Source organism: Populus trichocarpa, chromosome 6, assembly GCF_000002775.5.
Source record: "Populus trichocarpa isolate Nisqually-1 chromosome 6, P.trichocarpa_v4.1, whole genome shotgun sequence".
NCBI lineage: Eukaryota > Viridiplantae > Streptophyta > Magnoliopsida > Malpighiales > Salicaceae > Populus > Populus trichocarpa.
Window position 1 is genome coordinate 12,121,109 of NC_037290.2, and position 18,103 is coordinate 12,139,211.

At 31.7% G+C, this 18,103-nt stretch overlaps 1 protein-coding gene across 2 annotated transcripts; it reads left to right on the top strand.

The window, feature by feature from the left end:
- Nucleotides 1-13,608: 13,608 nt before the first annotated feature.
- LOC18100356 (protein ELF4-LIKE 3) lies at nucleotides 13,609-15,646 on the top strand. 2 transcript variants are annotated; one of them, XM_024602968.2, is made up of 2 exons: nucleotides 13,609-14,009; nucleotides 15,029-15,646. In XM_024602968.2, exon 2 carries the CDS (start codon nucleotides 15,079-15,081, stop codon nucleotides 15,421-15,423), a length of 345 nt encoding a protein of 114 aa, XP_024458736.1. In that variant the 5' UTR covers nucleotides 13,609-14,009; nucleotides 15,029-15,078; the 3' UTR covers nucleotides 15,424-15,646. The 2 variants fall into 2 exon arrangements, with proteins under 2 accessions (XP_024458736.1, XP_006381644.1); XM_006381582.3 differs by having other exon boundaries at nucleotides 13,614-13,922.
- The last annotated feature ends 2,457 nt before the right edge of the window (nucleotides 15,647-18,103 follow it).

Sequence of the window (18,103 nt, forward strand, 5' to 3'; positions counted from 1 at the left end):
GAGGTTGTTATATGTATCATGGAAAGAAAAAATAAATTCATCAAATTGAATGAAATTATAACTTGGTACAATAAATGGTTGAAAACCAACGTAACACAAAGTATTGAGTTCGGCTATCCACGAACTGTAGCACCTCTTTTTGGTGGTCATAACTCCGCATATGCATTTCAACAAAAAGCTCAATTGGTCTTGGCTCGCATCCAAGAACCATAGCCTACAAGATAAAAATATTATCAGTTAAATATATTTTTTAAAAAATAAAAAATAAAAAAATGGAAGTAATAAAAATATCTTACCATCCATTTTGCAAGCGAAACAAATGGAATGGAGCCGTTGGTGTGCGTGGTAATGAAACCGTGAACACGCTGGTGCGGTTCTCCGCACCAGACTATGACTATTGAGTGAAACGAGTGGACGTCATGTGTTGAATGCAGTCCGCTTATATAGCTTCTGAGATATATGGTGGTCTAAAATCCATTCAAATCGCCATGTCATTCCAGGCTGGAAGCTCGCTTTCTCTCACATGAAAAATCACACAACCTATATGTTACTAATCTATTAGTAAATGAAAAATAAAATTTTAATATTTGGAATAAAACAATTATCTGGATTTCGATCTTACCTAGTTGCAACGTGATTCTCTCAAACCCTCCTTGTAATATTATCATCAGCTCTCTCCCATTCAAATTTTCCCTTGCAGTAAAAATTTATAAAAGGAAAATTTTAGTAATTTCAATAAACTAACCAAATTAACATAATAAAAAAAATATTTCAGTTAATACTAACCTTAAACCTTGAAAACCATGCATCGATTTGCGGTTTCCATTAAGGATATTTGGAAACCTGGCTCCATTGAAACAATGAAATTTCCATCGACGATTTAAAGACCGATGTTATTGTTCCTGTAGCCTTAATGTTTGTAAACCTGAAATTGCATTCGTTAAATAAAATTATTTTTAAAAAAATTATTAAACATGTCATCGTTGTGAAAGAAAATCAAAGTTATATTGAAAGGTCGCCCTTCCACTAGGCCTCATACTTGTAGGTAAATGAATCTCGTTACGGCATCACAATCGATGACCTCGCAGCGTGAGCTGATGCTTGTGCCTCGGGTGCTTGTTCTTGATTGACACCTAATAACTCGTGGTCGTCAGCATCGCTGATAAAAGAACTACCATCGATCTTGTATTCACGACATGCAATAAAATTTTCTTTATGCATCTACACAAATTAACGGGAAAAATTAAACAATTTCTATTTAAAAAAATCGATAGCACCTCCCTTATATGAGAAGGCTACCTATAATTTTAAACCTGAAAAATACACAACATACATGCCACAAACCAGTTGATTTTATTCAATTTCTTCCAACAAATTAGAATAATTCAATTTCGCTAAAAAATTCTCATTTTCTAAGTGGTAATATATTTAATCCTGAATTTACAAAAAATTAATCTAAATTAACAAAATTCAAAATAATAATTAAAATTAATCTTACACATTTAATTGAAATTGAACAATAAAATTGGAAAAAAAACTAAAATTCTTCAAAATAATTAAAAAATTATTTAAATAACAACTAAAATTCAACACAAAATTGAACAAAAATAATGACAAAAAAATGCAAAAAAAAAAACACAAATAAAGAAGAAAGAGGAATGAAATATGAAAATTTTTTACCTTTATGGCGTGCTTAGTGTTGGCTAAGAATTAAAAAAAAACAAAATAAATGAAAAGGGATTCTTAAAAAAAACCCAGAAAAATAGAAAAATAAGAAGAAAAAACAAGAAAGATAACATACCTTGGGATGAGAAGAGAAGATGATGCTTGATTTCAGCTTGGGTCGTGAACAAAAATTAGAGAATGAAGAAAAAGAGAGAAAAAGAAAGAGGATGAAAGAAGAAGATGAAGTCTTGTCTATTGTGCTCGTGATATTTTATATTAGGTTTTACCGATAGAATTCTCGACGAAATATTAAATATTAAAAATTTTCATCAGTGATTATGTTTGTGAAGTCAAGTTGAAATTTCAATTCACACCGAAAAATTTCATAAACCCCTCAAAATATTACCAATGACTTTTCATTCTGTCAGTGATTACGTTGGTACAAGAGTAAACAATCAACAGTAAAAAAAAAAAAGCATTAATTACCAATGCTTGGAATTCTCATTCTGTTAGGGAATGTCTACCACGGTAAAAAAGAGCATTAATTGTCAGCGTATTGGAATTCTCATTCAGTCGGTGACTCAATCGGTAAAAAAAAATTAATTACCAGCGCATTGAGAAGTGAATAGCGCCTTGAAAAATAAACAATTCTCATCACTACTAGAATATACCGACGGAAACATTTCATCGAGTATCCATGTGTAATTAACACCATGAATAGTGTCATGGAGAAGGGGAACAATCCTTATCACCACTGAAATATACCGATGAACACATTCCGTTAGTGTTTTCATTGGTGTAAAACAATGTCTAATGTCAGATTGTATTTGTATTATCGATCTATCAATCTTTCAAATACTTAAATTCATAGTTGCACACATAACACAATAACATCAGTTCATATCACAATAATAAAATAAATATTTCCTTATCATTCAATAATATATTAACATCATTATCATCACATTGAAGTGAATTTCATCTATAAATATTACATTATAATTTATGACATTACAAATTTGTGTTGTGCAAATTAATCAGAATTGTCTTCTTCTTCATCAATTGACCCGTCCTCATCTCCATCACAATTTTCTATGTTGATTCCGTCGCTATCATCATCTTCATCGACATGTGTATATCTGCTGCTCAAAATATCATTCAATTTCTCAGCATCAACATCAACATCAACAAAAATATTATTGGTGATGCAAAAATTTGAATTTTGTTCTAAGTCATTAGACAAAGCAACTTGATATGGAGCAACTAACTCACCAAGTTGAAAGACATCATCTCCCGCAGTTAATTCATCGTTTCTATCCTGAACACTCCCGACTAGACCCCTGGGTTTGGTTTTCACTATGAATAACCAATCTACTCTTGAAAGATTCTTTTTAAAGGAAGGAGTGTATGTGTAATAAACTTGTTGGCATTGCTTGACAAAAACAAAGACAATGTCGACGTTGCAAAGTCTAGCCTTTGAATTGATTTTGACCAAACCATGATGGAGATCTACTTTGATTCATCTATCAGTGGCGTTATACCAATATTATTTGAATAAAAAAACTATATTATGTTCGCTATGATATTGCAATTCAATTACTTTTTATAACTTCTTATAATAGTCAACTTTAAACTCATTAGAAGTCGATCACTTAACACAAACCCCATTGTTATATGTCTCTCTACCATGCCTATATTCTTCAAAATAAAACACATGTACATTGATGAAATACTCATTGTAGACCTTTTTTTTCAAGACCAAGACTTAATAAAGACAAAGTAACACTAGCATTCCTTCTCAATTGATAAACCTGGTACATGAAGTACAACCATGAACAGTTAACAAGAAATGTGTAATGAAATTAAGTATCCCGAGAGATAATAATAATTAAATAGTACTTACATATGTTCTGAATCACGTGGAAAAATATTCATCTTGTAATTGAAAGATTTGATATTCAGTTAGCTGTGAGTCTTAGGACAATAAATATTGATGATGTTGCTTATGAGGAATAATGACACATTAAGTATTATACTTACTGAATAAAAGGTCTCAGTTCATCGCAGTTAAATAACATATAATTATGTGATTTTTTGAATTCTATTTCAGACAAATATCTTTTCCTCATAATATTTTTTGGTATGGGTCGTCTAAGATATGAGAATATTGACAAGTCCTCACTCGAAGACACTTCCCTACCATCGTCACGCCTTAGAACACGATTGATTTTTATTCTCAATTGAGGCTCGAAATAGTATGAGATAAATGTTGAGATCTTTTCAACAATATAAGCCTTGCATATTGAAACCTCAACATGTGTCTTGTTTTTTAACTTTTATTTTAAGAATGAACAAGTACTTGCATGGAATTAAATGAATGTTTTGAATTATATAAAGAAAGACAAAAAAAAATTTAATTACGATGCATGTGTAATCTTTAACCTCTCGAATGGATACATCCATCTATATTGGACTGGGCCTTCAACTTTTGACTTAAACGGTAAATGTATGGGTAAATGCTCTATCAATTCAAAAAATAATGGAGGGAATATCATCTCAAGTTTGCATATTGTTTGGATAATATTTGTTTCAAACCTCTCCATGTATTGTGTCAACAACTTGTTAGAGCATATATCTCTAAAGAAATGATTGATCTCCATGAGTGTATCTCATATTCCTTTTGACAATAAATCCTTGTAAGCTAATGGAATGAGTGTTTGCATAAACACATAGCATTCATAGTTATTCATTCCATACAATTTACAATCCTTCAAATTCATCAACATTGATATGTTCGAGGCATGTCCATCAAGAAAACATAAACTTTTAAATCATTAGTAAACAAGTAATTATGCATTCTTGTCTAAGGCGAAGCTGGCTTTGGAATTTGCGACCCATGACCCAATATAAACGAACTTCATATCTTTATTGTGACAAAACAAAGTTATATCCATTCTAACCTTGATGTTGTCCTTTTTCTTCCTCTTCACGTCTATAATCGTGTTGAGAATATTCTTAAACACGTTCTTTTTTATGTGCATAATATCAAGGTTATGGCGGAGGAGATTGGTCTTTCAATAAGAAAGGTCTAAAAAAATACTTCGTTTAATCCAATTGTGAGTCAAAATAAAACCAAGAAACTTCTGCTTAACAGATTGAAAACCAAACACAATATCTTCGTACTTTGACACCACGTCATACAATACCTCACCTAAATGAAGCGGTGTTGCAGCATCCCTTTCAACTCTACCAACAAAGAAGTCCTTCTTGTTCTTTCTATACTTGTGATCTATTAGCAAGAACCGCTGATGACAGTAAAAAAAAAAAACGTTTTACCACTATGTGTTAACGTGAATACCTTGTTATTTTCCATACAGTATTGATATGATAGTTTTTCATGCGTGCTCTAACCAAAAACCATTATATAAGTAAGAAAATCATTGATTGTCCACATCAAAGCTTCTTTCATTAGAAAAATTTATTTTCTTGATACATCATAAATCAAAGCCTCAGATGACCTCAACTGCTTTAACTCATCAATTAATGGTTGAAGATAAAACATCTATATTCCAACCTAGACTATTAGGTCTGGTATGGCAATAGATAAAAATAAATAAACTTTGGCCTCATACACATCCCTGGTGGTAAGTTATAAATTGTGAGTATCACTGACCAACAAGAATAAGGAGTAGCAAATGACCCGAATGGATTGAATCTATTTGTATATAACCCAAGACGCACGTTTTTTTATTCCACTGAAAACTAAGAATGCTCACTGTTAAAGTGTTTCCAGACTTCGCTATCAGAAGGGTGCACCATCACTCTATCCACCGCATCAAGTGATTGGTGCCATGTCATGTGCTTAGTAGTCTTTGGCATGAATAACCTCTATAATCTAGGTATCAGTGGGAAGTATCTAAGTTTTTTATGTGGGACAAGAGTCATTCCCATGCCAGTTCTAGGTTTACAACGAGAATGCCAACATGTTATGCACTCAGTCAACTCTGTATTTTCAAGGTAGTATAAATTGCAGAAGTTTAGACACATGTTAATTTTATGGTTTCAACGTAGAATTTCTATTTCAGCCATTTCCCTTCAAGTAAAATGAGTCTCGCTCATTCGATAATTATGTCATAACCGACCTCACTCAACCTATTATCTGACTTGATGGTGAACGCATGCGCAACTGTCAATAATTTACTGTGATTTGTGCAACCATTTCATAATAGCTCATCAAAATCTTTCAAAAAATCAGAAAACCTGGTCACGTCTGCATTAGGTTCTTTATCTACGATTGGACATTGACCAACATGACCCTGATTTATTCTCATCGCATCTATAACTATATTCCTCTAAGAATTACTATTGTCATCTACAACTCCATGCACGTTGCTAACACTAGAAGTTGACCCAACCATCATCTCTACCATGGTATCATGAGGAACGTATGGTTCTCCGTGTGCATACCAACATATGTATTTCTTTATGAACTCTTTTTGTAGAAGATGCATCATTACAACATCTGGATCGATAAATTTTTTATTCTTGCATGGACATATAATACCGCCTTCACTAATATTTCTCAGATTAAATAGTGTGTAATTAATAAATCCATAGACTTTGTCACTCTATTACAATAACCCATCCTCCATAACCCCTGGAGTGAATCTCAATACATCCATGAACGATCATTTATTACTTATATCAAACCTATTTATACAATGATGACAACATGTAATAGTTATGTTAACTAAATAAATTTGCAAAAATATCGGTTCAGCTCAATCTATTTTAATAGTTCTCCTAATTCATTATCAATTATATATCTATATAAATTCAAATTTCTACACATTTATTGAAAATTATAACTCGACAATAAAAAAATTGATAAAATATAAAATGAACTCGTTAAATAAACCATTATTTATTTTGTCACAATACACTGAAGTAAAAAATTCGACATAAGTTTCATCAATTTACAAACAAATACAATTTTACAAAATCTAAAACAAACCATAACATGTACAAATCATAAATCCATATAACAAAATTATATGAGAAAAAAACTATAAAATAAGTAAACACCCAGACAAAATACATATACTACATAAATATACAAAAAAAAAAAAACATTGAAAAATTGTGTTCAAATAAAAAAAGGGTAGATTTGCTTACTTAAGGTGAAAAATCCTCAATAAAATTCGAATTAGAACATGGATGCTAACAAACTGAGTGTTGTGGTGATCAAATCTGTTATGAGAGGTTAAATTATGTTGAGATTGAGGGGGGGAGGTGGCTGTTTGTTGCAGAAAAAATGCATAAAAAAGAAGGAGAAATGGGGGAAGGTGAGAGGAGAGTCGATCGTCAGGTCATAAATTAAATATTACTGATGGATTTACCACTGGAATAATTCTATCGAGCATTCCATTGATCATTATGTCGGTAAAATATGCCATGTCACCATACGAGTTGCCTTTTTAAATCCCACTGCAATTTTGTCTGTAATTCTATCGGTATATACCGAGGGATTATTTCTGTCGGTATATTTACAAACGAACTTTACCGTTGAGTTAATTCCGTCAGTAAAGACATCGGTAAAAGTTATACGTCATCGTACTTTTATGAATATTTTTATTCCTTCTTTTTCCACTGCAATTCCCTCACTATATACCGATAGGATGTTTCCGTCGGTGTTTACTGATGGATTTAACGATCGAAAAGTCTGTCGGTACAAGTCACCGCAATCTACCAACCAAACAATTCTGTTAGTGTTTCTATTTGTATTTGTCAAATTTCTGGTAGTGATATTTATTTTATTAATAGAATAATTTTTTTTCCAAAAAACACAATATGGTAATTAAAAATTTAAAAACTTATATTTCTTGTTTTTTAATGTATTTACAAAGTTTGTTAATCCCTTATTCTCGTTCCCATTTAGATTTGTAATAGATCATTTACTTGTGCTACTTTACATATAAGATTAAATATTTTTTTAACATGAAAAAAATATTCAGACATTGCTAATGTGTTTTATAGTAGAAATGTTTTTTAAACGTTGTGAGAGTTGACATGATGTGACCTAGTCAAATTAGAGGGTCTAAAAGCAATATAGCTGACTGATAAAAATCTAGTTTGACTAAAAAAAAAAATTCAAGATGCCATCCTTTTTTTTATATTGAGATAGCAATGTATTAAATTTACTCGGGTCAAACCGGACTAACTTGTCAAATCCCCAACTCGGATCATAAGACCTTGATAACATTATAAAAGCCAAATCGAGATAAATAATGAAACTTAATTCTCAATCAATCTAATTTCGAATGATGAAATTGAAAAAAAAATAAAAAAGAAAATAAATACCCTAGTCAACTCGGGTTAACCTACAAAACTCATGACCCTAGGTCATGAGGCCTAGATAACCCTATAAAAATTAAATTAAAATAAATTATAAGGTCCAATTCTTAATAAACCTAGTGTGAAAAGGATGAAGTTGAAAGAAAATTCAATTAAAAAAGGACAAAACAAATTACTTGAATTAACCAACCAAATCTCGACATAAATCATAAGATCAAGATAACCATATAAAAAGTAAATCAAAATAAATTAAGAAGATCAATTTTGAATTAGAATGATGAAATTAAAATATATTTGAATTAAAAAAAATCCAAAAAAAAGTTCGAGTTAACCCGGACTAACTTGCTAAACACGCTAATCATTCTAACATGTTAATCACACCACCCAAGTCATGAAATTGAAAATACCCATATAAAATAAATTGAAAAAAAATTATAAAGTTCAATTTATAATAAACTTAATATTGATAGAAGAAATAAAAAAAACTAAATTAAAAAAAAAGAATTATGAATAGCTATTCATGAATACTTGATCAGTAAATTCATCTCTTCTTTCAATTTTTGTTAATAAAATAATAATTAATAATATTTTTATATTATTTATTCTACTATTTCTATTCATTCTGCTTTGTAATCATGAGAAATCTTTCTATGACTTGATAATATATCTTCAAATTATCGGAAAAAAATGAAATATGTGGCGCTAATCTCTCTTGTTTGTTCACAAAATATTTTCCATATAAAAAAATGACAATATATGTGTAATTTGTTTGCATACATGGAAGAAAGTTTAATATCTATAAAACTATTGAACTTTTGTTTTGGTTTTTTTTTTTTTTAAAGAATAACGTGATTATTTCCTTGAAACTAAGTGGTGTAGGAATCACTTGCTCTCTAATGGATATGTAATAAAATAAGTGATTGTGTTATGAATGCATTTTTTGGTATCATGAATTTTATTATTAGAAAAATAGAAAGATGTTGTTTATATGTAATAAAATAAATTAAAAAAATTATCAATTGATAATTATAAAAGAAGTTGTTAATTAAATACTAACTTAAAAGGCTAATCTTTCTAGTTAAAGCAAAAGAGAGATCCAAGTACATGTATTTTACACTAACTCGTTGTTTTATTTTATAAATTTATTTTTGGGTATCATGAATTTTATTATTAGAAAAATAGAAAGATGTTGTTTATACATAATAAAATAAATTAAAAAAATTATTAATTGATAATTAGAAAAGGAGTTGTTAATTAAATACTAAATTAAAAAGCTAATATTTCTAGTGAAAGCAAAAAAGAGATGCAAGTGCACATATTTTACACTAACTCTTTGTTTTATTTTATAAATTTTATTTTATTTATCTTAGAGCTTAATTCTTGTTGTTAATTACAAATGATTTTTTTATATTTAAATATGTCATAAAAATATAACTTATTTATATAAAATGTACGAGGAAATGAATTGCTGACAAATTATAACAATCTTTTCAAGCATTATGAAATTAAAAAAACATTTTAAAAAATAAATTACCCTTTAAAAATAAAGTCAAACTAAAAAAAATTAAGAACTAGGATGGGGTATTAATTAATATTTAAATAGAAAAAATGAAATAAAATGGAAAGGCTAAACACTGATGGTCGTGGCAGTACAAGCCCAAACTAGGCGGCCAATCATCAAAAAACTTAGGCATGTGAGGTATGCATTTTTATTTAGAGAGTCATCCATTCCATTTTTTTTTCCTAAATGGTAAAAAATAAAAATAAAAATATATTTTCAAAGAATTACAATTATTATACAATTCACCCTAAATTCAAAAGAAATTTTGATTATAAAATGCTTGATAATAAATTAATTATAAGAAATGAAAACAATATAAAGATTATAGTTATTATGTAATTCACCAAAAATCCAAAATATATTTTGATTAGTAGCGGCTTTAAAACCACATATATGATAAGAAAAGAAACATTGCAAAAAATATAATTTTTATGCAAAGTTTAATTTTATAAGAAAAGAAGCCTAATCTAAAGTTTTAACAACCATTAACTTCATATGAGCAAGAGATTTGACATTTTAGTCTTAGGGGTTTGGGGTTAGTGTTTGATGTTTGGATTAAGTTAGGATTAGTTAAGGTTAGATTTTTTGGTAAAAGGTTTGTATTATGGTTAGTTTTTGTGGTTAAAGGTACGAGGTTAGGGATTTTTTAGGGTTGGGGTTAGGGTTAGGGTTAGTATTTAAGGTATGAATCAATATTAGTTTTTAATGGTTAAGTAACATTATAACATTATATATGGTGTTAGGGTTTGAGGTTTGAATCACGGTTAATGAGTGTAAGTGTTTATGGTTAGTTATTTTTTATCATTTATGGGTTAGTGGTTTAGGGTTTATCGGTAATATTTTTTAGGGTTTAAGGGTAAATTTAGGGTAATTTATGGTTTAGGTAGATATCATACTTATAAAACGTGATATTTGTCAATGCCATGTTTACCGATCATGACTTTTTTAAATATCATGTTTTGAAATCGTGATAAATACAAAATATGTTATTTTACCAATACTTTCCGTACATGTAATTTTATGTTTTATGTTCTAAGCGGGTGTTAGGGGTTTATCGATAATATTTTTTAGGGTTTAAGGGTAAATTTAGGGTAATTTATGGTTTAGGTAGATATCATACTTATAAAATGTGATATTTGTCAATGCTATGTTTATCAATCATGACTTTTTTAAATATCATGTTTTGAAATCGTGATAAATACAAAATATGTTATTTTACCAATACTTTCCGTTAGGGGTGTTTAAAAAAACCGAATAACCGAAAAAACCGAGAAAACCGATGAAAAATTAACCAAGAAAACCGAACCGAGATGAAAAACCGATTAAACCGATCACTAAAACCAAAAATCTTTCCGGTTCGGTTTCGGTTTCACCACCAAAACCGGTGAACCGAACCGACTACCCATAAAAATAAAGCCAGAAACGACCTAGTATAAATACTAAATGCAAATGGTACAGTAAAGTGTAAACCTAAACCTAAATTTACTTCTGCAGCCGTCGCCCACACCAGACCCTTCTTCCTTTCCCCTTTAATTTTCATCTTCTCTGCCTCTTGCCCCCGCATCTGTCTCTTCTCTAGCTGATCAATAAGCAAATAACCCAGATCTCCGCATCCATCTAGTATACTTGCAGTCGAAAAAAAACCCGAACAAAACCCCTTGGCGTCTCTCTTCACCTGCAACAGAAAGAGTCAAAGAGGTAAAGTTTACTGTTTATCCATGTGTTAATTCTGGCCTTCGTGTGCTTGTAAGTTTTAATTGTAACATTTGTTCCATTAGAGATCTCTGACCTCTGCTTCTTTTTCTATCCTCTTGCAGCTAGGGTTTATGCATCTTTCTTCAGGTTCGCCCCCTTTCCCCGGCTCTCTCTCCTTTTTGTTGATTTGTGTTGATATCGAGTTATTGATTGCTTTGTGTTGATTTCTGTTGATTTGCGTTGACTGTTGATATCAAGTTATCTTTCGAAGTTTTACTGTTTTTACATCTTGTAACATTTGTGTTGATTTGTGTTGATCTCTGATCTCTGTTGATTTGTGTTGATATCAATCTATTTTTTGTTGTATTAATTCTGGGTTGCTAGTAGTATGTTCATGACTTCATTCTGTTTTATTAAAATTAAGAATTCTTTAAATTTTAATTATATTTTGGTGATTCAAGGTAGTCTTCTTTGTTCTTGGCTGATGCATGTTTAGTATTTTAGCATCAATGGTGTCTTCTTTCTTTTACAGTAATAATCCTTACTCATAACTGGGATTTACCAGTTGTGTAAACATTGTTAAGCAGTAATTTTAGTGCATTAAAGGCCCTGGAACTGCTCTGCTCCAAATTTGGAGTTGTCAGATTCCAGAAGAGAGCAAAATGGGGTGGCTTGCTTGTGTTTTTTTCCCTTCAAGAAAAGGAATGGATGGGTCAGTGATGTGGGCATTTTTTGGATCTTTCTTAGTGTGATAGTTGTTTGATCTGATGACTTTATTTTCGAAGTAGCTGGTTTATTTGGAATCATGTGTGGAGGTCACAACAAATGCAAGAGCATTGAAATTGATGGCAAAATCACTTTTCAACAATTTATGCAAGCAAATTGTGGAGATCTTTAATAGGGTCTTCCCTATTTATCGATGCTCTCGCTTCCCAGTAACCTGCAAGCAATGAAAATTCTGAGATGATTGAGTTAGGTAATTTCTCTTACAAATTTAAATTTAGTTATTTTATAATATTGTTTATTTACATATGTTTAATCTAACATTTTAATTTATGTTTTTGTAGAATTTGGTGAAAGTTTAAAAATCTCAACTGATTGTTTGTAAGTAGTATTGGTGGCTTGGTGCAATCTTGGAATATAATTGTTTTGGGTAATTAATTTACTTTACCTTGTTAATTTCCCTTAAAATTTTGCATACTTAATTCTTTCAATAGTTGAACTATAATATGTTGCTAATTTGCTAGTGTTTTTTTATAGCATTATCCTTGCTGGAATTTTTGGATGCTGGTGTTGCTGGAATTTTTTCTTCAAAGTTCAAATTATGCCGGATGTTTATGATAATTTATTGTTGGTTGTTAATGTATTCGCTTGTACTTTTCTAGTGCGAACAGACTTTTAATTTGAGGTTTTAAAATTTGATCATGCATCTTGCATATTGCATTGATTTAACACTTTGGGAAGTATATTAAAAGTCAGCTAATTTGCATCTCTGTAGGATTTTAATTACTGTCCTAATTCATGTCCAGATTTTAATTTATATTGAAAGTTAGTAAATTAATATTAAAAGTTAGCCATGTGAATTAGCTTAACATTATAAATGTTTAAAAGCTGAACTTGCTTTAAATTTTAAAGCTTAATTTAACTGAAACCGTAAGCCAATTTTAAAGCTTAGCCATGCTAAATCTTCCCAAACCGTAAGCCAATTAAAAAAAAAAACCAAAAAAACCCATGGGATTAGGTTCCCCGGTTTTTTCCTTAAAAAACCAGATTTAACCGGACCAGTTCGGTTTGAACCGGTTTCTGGTCCGGTTCGGTTAATTTTTTACAACAATACTGTAATTCGGTTCGGTTGGTTTTTTTAGTCTAAACCGAACCGAACCGAACCGTGAACACCCCTACTTTCCGTACATGTAATTTTATGTTTTATGTTCTAAGGGGGTGTTTAGGAGTGTGATAGCGGTTGTACTTCAAAGTGTTTTTCATTTGAAAATATATCAAAATAATATATTTTTTATTTTTTAAAAATAATTTTTAATATCAGCACATCATAATAATTTTAAAACATAAAAAAACTAATTTTTAAAATATATTTAATTTTTTTAAAAATATAATTTTAATCATATTTCCAAACATAATCTGCCAAACAAAAATAACCCAAATTAACCCCGTTAGAGGGGTTGGCAGCAGGGGGTGATGATAAATCCCAGAAGTGGGGTCTCTGTTAATGGACAACGTATCCAGAAGCACATGCCACGTGCCCAATAATTAAACAGTTGGAGAAATCATGTCTTGGATCTGAGCAAAAGATGGGAGCAGTACCCAGTGAATCAAATCAGAAATAATAAGAAGAAGGAATTAAGAGGTGGAAATATTATTTAGGAGTTTAGAGAATCGAATAGTTGCAAAATAGAGAGAAAGAGAGGGTCCAAGCGTGACTGTCAAATCTTCACTTTCTCTTTCTAAAACTACAATCTCCCTCACCTTCTCTCTCTACAGATTTTCTCATAATTCATGAGAAACACCAACACCTAACCTGTATTTCATCAATCCAAAAAACCGCCGATCCTTTTCCATTCTTCCTCGGGAATCCCTCGTCTTCAATCTCTGTCTTCTCTTCCAGGATATAATGTCCCAGATTTTCAAGGTATTCAACCAATACGCTTCCCTTTACACACACACACACACACACACACACTAACAACGAGTTACGATAAAATATAAAATAATTAAGGTACTCCCTCTATCACTACAATCTATTTTGTTTTTACTTGGATTTAATTGTGTTATTTAGTTTGATGGGTTCATTTTCTTTCTAGAACTGATCTCTATCTTGTTTCTTTGTTTTGCGAATTTTCCACTGCCTTATAACCAATATAGATAATATATATTTATTTTGTTGTTTTTTCTACGAAGACTGGTGTTCATAGGCTATCCAGGTTGTTTCGGATATTTTTTTTAAAAAAAAGGTTGGATTTTTCCATTTTCCACTTAGAATTTGAGCTTCCGCAGCTGCAAGTTTGTAATGTAAAGCTTGGGACGTTTGAGTTTCAAGTTTTGGTTCTTTCCTTGTGTATCTAAGACATGTTTCTGGATTTTAAGTAAATCCCATTTTAGAAATATTTATTTCTTTTACCTTAAAATGAAAATCCCATTTTGATTTGCTATCAACATTTTGTTTTTTTTTTTTTTATTCTGTTGTAAGAATTAATGATGTTGTATCTGCAGTAGTAATAGTAAGTACAGTACAGCCAGATGGCTTCATCTTCTCTGCATCTTGACTGTTTTTTTTCTTGGTCTTTGAGATTCTCCTTCGAAACTGAGTTTTGGGTGGGTATTTTTCTTAGTACATAAAAAAAGAGGTTCCCTTTTATGGAAATGGGATCTGCCTTTTCACATCTCATCATAAATAATAATAATAATAACAATAGTAAATAATTGGGTAGTATTTGTTATCAGATCCCTCTGTAAAAAGGTGGAACCCATGGAAGTCATGATTTCTACTACAGGCTCTTGTCTCATATGCCAAAAAAATAATGTCTTAAACAATTCCAAGGTTTCTCATGATTTGTCTGGTGTTTTGGATTGTGCATCTATATATCTATATGTATAGATGATGAATAAATAAATAAATCCATATACAAAATATGATTACGGTCTTTATTAAAAAAAAAAAATAGATGCATACAAGCACTGTCTCATCTTTTGTTCTTTCTCATTTTTCTTCGTTCTTTATGGTTGTTGTTCATGCAGGACTGGTTTTGATTAGATAGAGTTCTGACTCCAAAAGAGGGAAAGATACCATGGAGGGTGACACATTCTCAGGACTTGGCAATGGTACCCAGATAGATGGCAAGATCTTGCAGACATTTCAAAAGAACTTTGTTCAGGTCCAAAATATCTTGGATCAGAATAGGCTTCTCATTAATGAGATAAATCAGAACCATGAATCCAAGATCCCTGACAACCTGAGCAGAAATGTGGGTTTGATAAGGGAGCTCAACAACAATATCAGGAGGGTAGTTGACCTTTATGCTGATCTTTCTACCTCCTTCACCAAATCCATGGACGCCTCTTCTGAGGGGGATTCTAGTGGTGCCTTGAAATCTGATGGCAAAGGTGGCCACAAGAGAAATAGACCTGCATAGAGACATCTTTGTTTTTCTTAATTCTTTCCATGGAGTAAAGAAGGATTTTACAAATTGTGTTGAGGTAGTAGAACATGATCATTAGAGATTATGTAGCTTTGTATCAATGCACTGTCTTTAGCTCTTCACCCTCTCTTCTTTGCTTTTCTTAGAGAAATAATTGGCCAATATTTGTGTCCAGTTGTAACTGTTGATCTAATTGAAATCAATCATGCTTGTGAAATCTATTTTCTTCTTTGCTCCTGTTATTGATAATGGCCAAAATACTTCATCTCTGTGTTTGATGGAGTAGCTCATTTGTAATGGATAACAACAATGAGGACTTTCCTGATACACAAAAAAGATATTTTAGAGCTTTTAGCTTGTAACTTTTTCTGTTTGTCAAAAAGGCTGATATGTATTATCAGTCTTTTACCAAGTCTTCTCTTTACTATCTCTTTTTCATGAATGCTCAAATCTCTTCTCTGCTTTTCCCTTTATTCCCTTTTCAATTCAACATTAAACCAAGGAATTTTCTTGGGGGCCATAGCCGAGAGCTGAAATGGTGAGGTTGCAGATACTGTTTTGAGAGTCCTCTCCCTGTTCCTCTGTTGTGAAATCACTGTTCATGTTTGCTTTTGTTTTGTTTACATGCTTGTGGAGAAGTGAAACAATACATGCATGCATCTCTGTGAAGATGCTCTGAAACAATGGGGAAGAAAGCAGCTTTTAGATTTATCTTTTTGGTTCCCAATCACACACCACCACAGGAACAGAATCTCAGATAAGAGATGATGAGCTTTTGACTATGTTTTATTTTATATATATATATGTTTTAACCAATGACAATCTTCGAGGGTATTGGAAGGGGAAATAAATTATTCTATGGATAGTTTAAAACAAAGCACTATAGTTCCAAGAGACAGACAGGTATGTATGAACAGTGACCCCTAACAACATGACAAGGGCCCCAGAGGGTCTTATATGGGATGGAACTGGACTTCTCCATGCTTATCCCTTTCCCTCTACTTGGCTTCTTTCTCTTTTACTCTTCATTTCCCCCTTTCTTTATATTCTCTTTATGCAATAAATGTCCTTCATGACTACTTCAACTTGATTCCCAGCAGCTCTCTCTGATTGAGAAGATGTCTATGTTGGTGGACCCAGCCATATGGCATCCTCATTTTCTGGTCTTAGGAGATAGGCCCACATGAGTGATTGCTGGAAGTGGCTTGTTCCGACTAGATATTAAAGTTGGAGGGAGGGTATTACTTTTACTACTACTTCCTGTGTAATTTTGGTATATATTGTTTTGATTTTCAAAAAAAAAATTATTTGCTTCAAATTAATTTTTTATGATGTTTTTAGATTGTTTTGATGTGTTGGTATCAAAAATAATTTTTTAAAAATAAAAAAAACATTATTTTAATGTATTTATAAGCGAAAAATACTTTGAAAAACAACCACTGCCACACCTCCAAACATCCACCTCCAAACACCCCTTAAATCTAGTCTTGTTCCACCATCATTTCTGTGTGACCTTAGGGCCTTCCTTGCTATTCTATGGAACTCAATTGCTCATGTCAAATTTGATTGACTGTGAAAAGTGAAAACTATTCGAATGGATTTTCCTGGTTTTACTGTAGATGTTCACTTGTGGTTATGGTGGCATAAACTGGTGAAGTGTTACTGTCAGAGGGGGCATTTTGAAATAAATAGATAAAAGCTGTATGCAGTCCTTGGCGCCTAATAATGTCCGAAACAGAGCATCATTTGCGTAGAGGAGTACAAGATTGAACCTGGGGATCAAATGGGCCTTAAACAACTCCTTTTTATTTGAATAAACATGATATTTTTGGACCAAATCTCGTAACATATAGGATTTTGAACATGTCAAATCCATATTTAAACTGATATATTCATATCAAATTTATTTCTCATAGGGTGTGTGGGGCAATCTACGTACTACTTTTGTTAGCCGAGCTCAATAATTAAGATCATGATACCAATAACAATGACGCAACAAGATGAGCGTACAATTGTATGCAGAGGTGTCGCTCTCTGACGAAAATTCCTGGGAATCGGGACCAAATGATACGGCAAGTATGAGTTAAAGGGTAATTAAGAAGGCCTGTGAGATCTTGATGATGCCCGTAAACAAGACCAAGAACCTGCCGGCCGCCATTGCAGCTGAGGAAAACACAGATGAATTCGTCTGTGTGGAACAGAGCCTGCCGAATCATGTGGGATTATTTTAACTATGTTGTTCTTCGTTTGAAGGTAATCATCATCAATGCCATGAAGATCAAGTGAGTTGGTCCCTCCCAAAGCCAAGCCAAGCCAAGCTAAACATGCTATAACATCACATGTGAAGGGGGAATCTACTTTTCCTTTTGTTCCTTGCATTTCCAGCAAATAGGTAGGAAAGAAGCACAATTATATAATAATGAATCTTACAGGTATCTACATCATTAGATTGGGCCCAATTACAGTGCTAATCCAATTATAATAACACACGCCCATGCCTTGAAATGACCAATTATAGCCTAATAACAATTACAATAATCCAAACGATAATGTTGATAAAAACGCACTTTTGACAAACCTCCAGGAGAGTACGCAAATTTCCTTCGGGGGACTTTTCCTCCTAACAAGTCATTCAGGATTTTCCAAGAGATGTGAAGCATTTTTGTGTTTGGTA